Source organism: Pan troglodytes, chromosome 1 (genome assembly GCF_028858775.2).
Source record: "Pan troglodytes isolate AG18354 chromosome 1, NHGRI_mPanTro3-v2.0_pri, whole genome shotgun sequence".
Lineage (NCBI taxonomy): Eukaryota > Metazoa > Chordata > Mammalia > Primates > Hominidae > Pan > Pan troglodytes.
Window position 1 is genome coordinate 143,777,501 of NC_072398.2, and position 8,817 is coordinate 143,786,317.

At 49.6% G+C, this 8,817-nt stretch overlaps 2 protein-coding genes across 3 annotated transcripts in view; one reads left to right on the forward strand and one right to left on the reverse strand.

Moving 5' to 3' along the window:
• Positions 1-1,873, forward strand: part of LOC134808972 (uncharacterized) — a 2,045-nt gene extending 172 nt beyond the window's left edge. Inside the window, exons 1-2 of the mRNA XM_063799840.1 lie at positions 1-297; positions 568-1,873. The exon at positions 1-297 is cut by the window's left edge and continues 172 nt beyond it. Of these exons, the coding sequence (XP_063655910.1) occupies positions 1-297; positions 568-633 (363 nt within the window). The 3' untranslated portion in view covers positions 634-1,873. The remainder of the gene's footprint in view (positions 298-567) is intronic.
• Positions 1-6,415, reverse strand: part of LMO4 (LIM domain only 4) — an 18,019-nt gene extending 11,604 nt beyond the window's left edge. Inside the window, exons 1-2 of one of the 2 annotated variants that reach the window (XM_001144748.7) lie at positions 6,281-6,415; positions 3,296-3,534 (exon numbers count right to left, since the gene is read on the reverse strand). In XM_001144748.7, the coding sequence (XP_001144748.1) occupies positions 3,296-3,531 (236 nt within the window). In that variant the 5' untranslated portion in view covers positions 3,532-3,534; positions 6,281-6,415. Of the gene's footprint in view, positions 1-3,295; positions 3,535-3,730; positions 3,901-6,280 lie in introns of those variants that run through there. The other variant, XM_001144677.8, reaches the window with a different exon arrangement.
• Between the last annotated feature and the right edge of the window lie 2,402 nt (positions 6,416-8,817).

The following is an 8,817-nucleotide window of genomic DNA, read 5'->3' on the forward strand; positions in this document are numbered from 1 at the left end:
GCGCCACGTGAACCGCCCGAGTGGAGCCCGGGGAAAGAAAGCGCGACCCGCTCGCCCGGCTCCCGCCCTGCGCTCGCCCCCTCGTGGGCCCGAGACCGCCCGCCCGCTGGGCGCTCTGGCTGCGGCCTCGGGCGGCGCCGGCCCGGGTGCTGGCCGCCTAGGGAGCGAGGGCCAGCCGACGACCGCCACCCTGGCTTCCGGCGCGTTTCCTCGCCCTCCCCGGACCTGGAGCCCCACCCGCCGGTCTCCGAACTTCCTCCTCTCGCTGCACTTTCCGCGCCAGTCTTCGGGCCCGAGGTGGGGGTGGAGGAAAGAGGGTTCGAGGAAGAGAAACGGAGTTTCCGAAGCTACTTGGGGCGCTTGGGTGGAGCTGAGGGGTCGGGAGCCGGGGGTGGGGGAAGGGGCAGTCCCAAGATTCCCCTATTTTTGTAAGATGGGGGGGGCCAGGCAGGCGTTGGTCCCTTTAAGATCCACCCTCCCCCTCCGCTCTACAACCCCCCCCTTCATTCTTTCCCTCCCTCTCTTAGAGGCCAATTTTGTTAATTAAATGTTTTGTTTGCGACGCAGCTCTCATTCATTGCGGACACGTCATTCGGAGCAGATCTAAGCCAGAGACCAGATCTCATTAGATAAAGCCCATCAGAACTAAGAAAATGGAGGAGCCACTAATTAAAGCTTTTAATTGTGCGGATTCGCTGCAGCAAGGCAGCCGCTTTATCTGAAATCTTGGAGGGAGAGGAGGCAGAAGCCCAGCTCTGCCCATCGACACTTGGCCGCGGAGGGGGAGGGGACTGGTGAAAGCGCCCCCTCATCTTGCAGCCCCCTCCCCCGCGCTCAGGCCGGCCTTTCCCAGCTCTCCCGCAGCTTTTTAGCAAGACCTTGGTTGTTTTCAAAAAACCACAACCTCAAAGTCAAGACAGTTTAAAAGCCCCTCAGTAAATCGCTATGTGGTCTCAGTCGGACCAAGGGGTCCCCTTCACCTGGCGGCGGGCAAGCAGATTACTCCACTCTTCTGCAGCGGTCCCTGCGGCATTGAAAGCTCCTCCAACAAGTGGACTTGAGGGACATTGGAGAGGGGGTAGCTGAGAGGAACAGCAACGTCTGCACCTTCCCACCCTTTGGACATCTTGATGGGCTGAGAGAGGAACACTGAAGGAAGACTTCAGTAATCTCTTAAATTGGAGGGGAAGGGGCGCTCAGCTGCTGGTGAGCCCTGAGCTAAGTGTGAGGCCATCAATTTCGTACTGAGCTAGAACTCATCTCTCCTAGAAAGATCTAAGGTCCTCGGGGTAGCATGTAGTTCAAGAGCGAGCCTGGCTCCAGTTTCCAGATTCAGAGGGAAAAAAGGAAGTAAGAACGTAGATGCCATTAATTAAGGCTCAGGGCTGGGCACACATCCTCCATTGCTCCATTAGGGCACAGGAAAACACCAAAAGGCCATTTACATTTGGCCCCAAGAATAGAGAAAAGAATGGACACAATTCCCAGGAAGCCACTTGCCTAAACTTGTCCTGGGGGAATACAAGCGGACCCATCTTCTTTTTAATTAGTTGTAATCAGAAGCGAGGGGTTTTTTTGTTTCGTTTTTTTTTTTTTTTTGAAGGCACTCGGAGAAGAGATGAATCTGTACCATTCACGGAATCTTAACAGCACTGTCAATTTTTCCACTTCAAACCACACTCCTTTCTTACCACAGTTTTGCTTTCTATTTAATTACAGCACTGTCAAAGCTCATGGCATTACTTGGAATGAGGACCAGAAAGCATTACACCCATGTTCCCGCTGATTTTCCAACATTTACTTCTAAAAGAACACTTAGTGAAATTAATGCTGCCATCTTAATTTAAAAATAAAAGCCCTCTCCCTTCCTGTATTTCTTTTACTTGGACTGATTGAGGATGCCAGCAGAATCGACACAGGTTGCATTATCAAAATAACTAAATGTCATTTTACTCCATCATCTTACACTAATGATATCACTGGGGTAAACATATCCACACTCAGCTCGGAACTGCACTGGGATCTTTTGCAATGTTAGTCGCAGGGTAAGGCGAATCACAATGGAGCTAAACTTTGAACAAAATATTTCATCCACTGATTTACCCACACTGAAGAAATAAAAAAATTTTCTACTAATCACTTTAAAGAAAAAGGTTTAGGACAAATTTACATAGGATGAAATTCTTCTTAAAAGTGTGCGGTTTTCTAGTATCAACTGTGTGCGTGTGGGTTTTTTTTTTTAATTACTGGATGTTGAAACAGAACACCTCCTAGAAGCATTCATGTGCATCAGTCTATCAAACCATTTACTCAAATTAAATGTGTAATCCTTCAAATGCCTCCTTTCAAATTAATGAGTTTAAGTAGCTTGAGTTCACCTGAAAAGATCCTATAGGCACCTGACCTCCTGAATTCTTTCCATTAATTGCACTGCAACTTGTTGGAAAAGACTGCTTACATGGACATATGAATGTTCCTATACATTGCTTTAAAATGCAAGATTAGTATAATTCTATAGCCTTTTTCTAAATCTCTTTTGGGGATCAAGGGCAGTGATACAAACGACAACAAAAAACCCAAAACCTGAACATGCTTCAATTGAAAAAAACTGCAAATTCTACATCGCAAACCACACACTAACTGAATTATTACAAGCCTCCGAGTAACAGTACGAAGAGAAACATTACCACCAGGTTTTATTTCTTGGGGCTTTTTTTTTTCTCTATAAGAAGAATTACAAGTCTTTAAACTGATGGATAATTAGCATTTTTCTCAAGGAGCACAAAGAACGAATCACAGCCTTCCACTCAAAGAAGTTTCAAGATGCTTATGTAAATATCGTTAATAAGCCATCGCCATAGACAAATCATTTCTCACTAACTACATTTGTATTTTTAAGTCAACCTTTGTTTCTGGGTTCCTCTGTGAGTTCCTACCTTGTTTTAAGAATGCAGCTTAACTCCCGCTTGGGATGTTTGCTTTTAGCCTGAAGTCCAGTAGAGGCTGACCACTTACTTAAACTCTGGGACCAGAGGGTGCTCAACCTTTGCACATCTAATGACCCAGTCCCACCAGATGGTCTTTACTTAGTATGGCATTTGCCATCAATTTGCCATCAGATATTGGAAGACTAACACATGCTTCCTGAACCCCTTAAATTCCTCCAACTAGAAGTTTTTTGAGGTGAAGGCTGCATACTCCCCATAGACGCCTACTCCTTTCCTCACAACCCTGTTAACCTTTGGCCTTGCCATTGCTCTTCCCCCCATCTCCAGGAAAGACAGCAAAGTCTTACCTAATGTAGTCATTTCTGCAAAGGATCATGCCACTTTTGGTGTAACAGGACGTGCCGATGTCGCCTAGCTGCGCCTGGCAGCAGGAGCACTTGAGGCACCGGCTGTGCCAATAGCTGTCCATGGCATAGAGCAGAAAGCGGTCCGCAATCTTGCCCCCGCAGCCTGCGCACCGCTTCCAGGAGAGGGAGCCGGCCGTCACCGGGGGCGGCTGCGAGCTGCTGCCCGGATTCACCATGGTCTGCAGAGGGCGGGAAGGGGACAGGGAGAGAAAGACAAAACGGGCGATGCAAAAGTTAGTAATCGCCGGAGAGAGAGCAAGCCCATTCCCCTCCTCCCCGCGGAGCTGCTGGAAGGAAACAGCAGGGCAAGGGCGGGAAGGAGGCTGAGGGGGAGAGGGAAGAAGGGAGGCTCGCCGGCAGCAGCCGCCTGTTTACTTTTCTCAAGCTTTGTTCTGGGGCCACGAGCTCCTCTCAACTTTCCTGCGCTTGCCGCCGCTGACAATTTCAGCTCCGGTACTGTCAAAACTCCGAGAGCAGGCTCCGCTGCGCGCTCCACCCCTCGCGGCACCTCCTCCCAGCCCCCGCCCCCGCCCACTGCCCCCCTCCTCCCCTCCTCCGCCGCCCGCCTCCAGCAAATGAGGGTCAAACCCACCCACCGCCGCGCCCGGCCCCTCCCCAGCCCCCGCCGGGCCCCGGGACAGAGCCGAGAGGAGTGGGGAGGCGGCGGCCCCGCCGGAGCCTCGTTCCCTCCCGGGTTCTGCCCCGGGAAGTGCAGCTGCAGTTCACAAGTTGGAAATAGTTCGGTTTTCCGAAAGGGAACGAGGGAGGGGCCGGCAGACGGGAGACGGAGAGCGTGGTGATGGGAGGGAAGGCAAGGTGACGGGAGGGGTGGGTGCAGTGTGTAAAGTTGCGAAACTGGTTTTTCGTATTTTAAGCAGCACCTTTCACATGCCATTGTGGTGACCGCCATCTCCCATTATTGTTCCAAATCTCATTTCATTTTGAAGATCAATGAGTGTTTTCTCTGGGTTTTCAGGACACAGGCAAGAATAATAGATCATTGAACTTTAGGATGCCTGTTAACTTCCTATACAAACACTCTCCACTTTGGTCTCACTAATCTGCCCTTGATCAGCAATTTAAATGCTAAAGCTTTGTTCCTCCAAAGGGCGGGGGGGGGGGGCGGCGTTACAGATAATGTGCGAGAAGGCACCATTAAGGGATGCACAAGTTAAATTCGAGCCCGTCCTGCTGTCACCAAAAACTGCTTTAAAAAAGAATTCCCCACTCTAATGAATGCCACAAGAGATGCAACTGGGATATAATATAGGAATCAATTTATAAAGCTTAGCCTAAACCGATTAATTTGTTGCCTTCAATCCCGAGTCCAATAAAGTCCTAGTGTTCCTCTAGTCACTTATTCTGTAAAAAGATCAAGTTATTTACTGCCAATTAAGCAGCCTGTTTTGTCTTTGTCCTCTGTAAGCTGAGAGTGTGGGCTCCCCCTGAGGCTCCCGGCTATCTGCTCAAGACATTCAGCTGATACCTCAGAAGAAGGCGAACTTTGCCTGTACCCGGCCCAACTTGGCTGCTGCAAAAAAACGAGGAAGGAACGAAACAAGGACTCGGGTTCCTTAAATAGGCCGATTTTAAACACATTTCCTCCGAAAGAGTCCCGGAACGTGTGTCCAGTGACCGCACAATAAACCAGAATAAGAACTGCACCAATTAAGCTGTAACAAAACCCTGAGACTTTGGAAACAGGACCACTCTAAAACCCATTAGCATTGCATTTATCCGAATGCATCATACCTTTATGTAAATTGATTTATCTGATGCATTTACTCGAGGAATTGCTTTTTGTTACAATTTCAGCCCTAACCCAAATGAATCTGCATTTCCTGCCCTAGGTCTTTAAACTGTTTCCCCCAATGTTTTAATCGCTCCGAATTCCTTTTTAAAAGGAGAGAGAGGGAGGAGATTCCAAGCTCTTCCCCGCCCCCATCTTTAGTGAGAGGTAAATATATATATATATTTTTTTTTTTTTGAAAAGGAAACATTACACTGAGAAAAGCATCCAGTAACCCCATTAGCTAAAGCTCTTAAGGACAAGCAATACCTTAATGCTGATTAAATCTAAAAGAGATGAATCAAGAAGACTGACCAGAAACTGACTCCCCTGATAACTAAGGACGGGCCCTCATCAAGTTTCATTTAGAGTTGGAAAAAAAAAAGAAAGCTTTTAAGTTAAATAGGCTTATACTCTAGTAATTACATAGCCAAGCAATTTAGGTCCTGGGATAGTCAGTGAAATAGAAAGCAGAACTGGCAGCTAGAGGCAAAATCTGCCCCCCTTTAACAACGTCTCTGGTGTTTTTTAATGGAGACCAAGGGAGGGACAAACGTAACGCTGGCAATTTGTAGTACAAAAATGGATGCTTAATTCATGTCTTGATTTTAATTAGGTGATTCACCGTATTTCTCCTGGATTGGAACAAAAGACTTATAAGCCAAGAAGAATTTTTTTAAAAGAACCAGCAATACCGAATCCTGCTCACTTAGATCCTTCCTGCCACTGTTTCAAAAATAGTGTTTACTAGAAGGGAGGGGGGGTATCGTGACTATCCCCCCCCCAAACACACTACTTCTCATACTTAAAATCCTCATCTAAGCACCCCTTGCCTTTCCCTTATGAACTAGAAATATCCCCACCCCCTCTACGGTCCCCACCAGCCCCATTTCCAAGAAGAGCCCTTTTGTAAGCAGGAACCGCTACAAAGCTGGCGGCCCGGGGCTGCCCTCCGCGCTAGCTCGCAGGCCGGCCTCGGTAGTTTCAGACTCGCGCTTTATCTAAGCCGACGTATTGTTTACTTGCAATTTGGGACGGTCAGGGGAAGGAAGCCAAAGAAAATAGCCCTGGCCCGAATCGACCCCCTCCCTCCCTCTCCCACCTCCCGGCCCGCAGCTCTCCACCCGCCCCCTTACCTGCTTTTCCCCTATATTGCAATATTGCGAGAGGCGGCGGCGGTGAAATGCGAGCGAAGCCGCTCGGCTTCCAGGGAAGGGGCGCCTGGGCTGGCGGAGCTGGAGGGAGGGAGGGAGTTCTCGCAGAAGCAGGAAAGGGGAGGAGGGGGCTAAGGGCGGCTTTTTTTTTTTTTTTTTTTTTTTTAAATCGCGTTGCTCTGGGGCGGGTTGGGGGGCCCCCGCGTAAGTGCCGGGCGGCCGGGAGCAGAAGTGTCAGTCTCAGTCTTCGTCCTTCTCCGCCTCCGGCTGCGCGCGAGCAGCTGCAGGAGCCCTCGGCCCGCGCGGCGCGGCTTCAGGCGCGGCGCAGCGGCAGCAACTGCTGCAATCGCTGCTGCAAGTTTGGCAATGTGGCTTCACTTTGTATATTCCCCCGCCCGGCGGCCCCCGCCCCCGCCCGCGCTCCTCCCGCTCCTCCTCCTCCGCCGCCGCCTTCCTCCCTCCCGCGCGCTCGCTCGCTTGCTCGCTTGCTCGCTCCGGGATGGCAGCGGCGGCTCGGCTGAGCTCCCTGCACCTCCGGCCGGGAGCAGTCGCAGACACAACAGCCCCGGGAGCGGCGGCGGACGGTGCGGAGGCCGGCAGGCAGGCGCACCCAGGAGTCGGGGGCTGCGGCCGCCCGGGCCCGGCGCGCTGGAGCCTGCGCCGCTGCCGGGGCTGTTGCTGCCCGGCTCGGAGGAGGAGGAGGCGGCGGCGGCGGCGGCGCTGGCCTCTAGCCGGCTCGCTCGCTCCCTCCGCGGCTCTTACACATGTGTTACTGACAGAGCAAAATCCCAACTACTCCCCGGCTCTGCCTCCGACGTCAGCGACCCTCAGCCACTGGGCGGCCGGATTGTTCAGGCGGAATAATAAAACCTGCCAATCCGGGGAAGGACAAAGGGATGACTGAAACGAGACTCGGGGGGCGGGGGAGAGAGCGAGGCGGCAGAGCTGGCCGACAGAGGAGAAGGGAAGGGCCCGAATCAGGTGGGGTGAAGTGACCCGGGCGCCTGGGGCCGGGGACCCGCTTGGGCTGCTCTTCGCGACCCGGGATCCGGAGTCGAGACGCAGGGCGGGGCCTCACCTGCCTTCTCAGCGCACGGGGACCCTGAGGACCCGCGCCCGCTCGCCCCTCGGGGACTGCCATCCCCTCGATCTGAGAGGAGACCCTTAGGAAACTTACCATCTTTCTCAGAAATGGGTCTCTTCCTGTTTGGGAAGATAAGTCCTGCATCTTAGGGCAGTGGACTTCTATCCCCTCACGCACACGCACACAGAAGAGGATTTTTGTTGTTGTTTCTTTAATTCACGATATTGGAGATTTATGAACCGTAGTGGAAGCTTAGTTAACAAGGTAGAAACATAAAGGAAATAATAGTTGCTAGCTAAATACTGCCTACTTAGCCTCCCTCATACTCCCATTTTTCCGAGTTTGAAAGTGCCTAGCAGGCATTTCCTGGATCCTTGTCAATTGCTGGTGATGTAGGGAGCACAGTCCTTATTTTCAAAGTTGACGAAAACTTAAGGGAGAAAGCCTTTCCCGACTACCCTCCTCACTGTGGAGGACGAGAGGCGGAAATTCTCACAGCCCCCAAAAGCAATGGAAGTAATTGCAAGATTTGCAATCTCACAGCCTCTAGAGAGTAAGAAATGTCACTTCTAGTATAAATCAAGTTTTGAGGAATGCTTTTAGGGTGCTAGCCTGAGAGTCTTTTTCCAAGGCCGAAGCACAGCCTAGATGCTTGAATACCTAGGCATTCGACTTTATCTACTCTGCCAAATAGGTTAAATAAATCTCCAGACTGAGGCTAATATTAGGCCTGATTATTGTTAGTAAGTTCCAGAGAGATTTTTCTGGTGGAAATTATCATGAAAGTGCAAAGCCCTTCTGCTAAGTATCATTAAGTAAAACCAGCCTTGTGGGGCAAGTTTTCGTATTGTGTTACACACAGTACTGCTAGATTGAGGAAAGGAACCTGAAGGAGAATCTGGCGAGACAATGCAGATGTTGAACATCTAGGGTTTTAGTGTCTATTTGGGGGATTTCTGTCTTTCAAACCATCAAAATTAATAAGGCTGCATAAGAAAGAATAATTATTGCCCATACAGTCAGGTAGAGGGCATTTTAAATATCAATTCAAATACTCATTTTTTAATTCTAGCACCTTAAAATTAAATGAATTAATTTTATTGATTTGTATTTAAAGTTGCACTGCTATGATGAATTCACCTTGTGCACATATAAAAAACTTTTTTTAAAAAAAAGTCATTAAAACTATAATAGTAATTAAAATGTCCTACACAGAAAACAGCTACAGATGGGCATGATTAAAGAGGACCAACTTAGAAAAGATGTAATGCTGCTTGAAGGTTAGTCAAGAAAACTCAATTAAACCAGATGAGGAGAGGAGCACCATAAACAAATAATACATTTGAATCCCCTGGTTCATTTTCACTTTTTAAATAATTTATAATAAAAGGAGATGGCACAAGATCTTAGTGGGCTACAATTAAGTTATGATTTG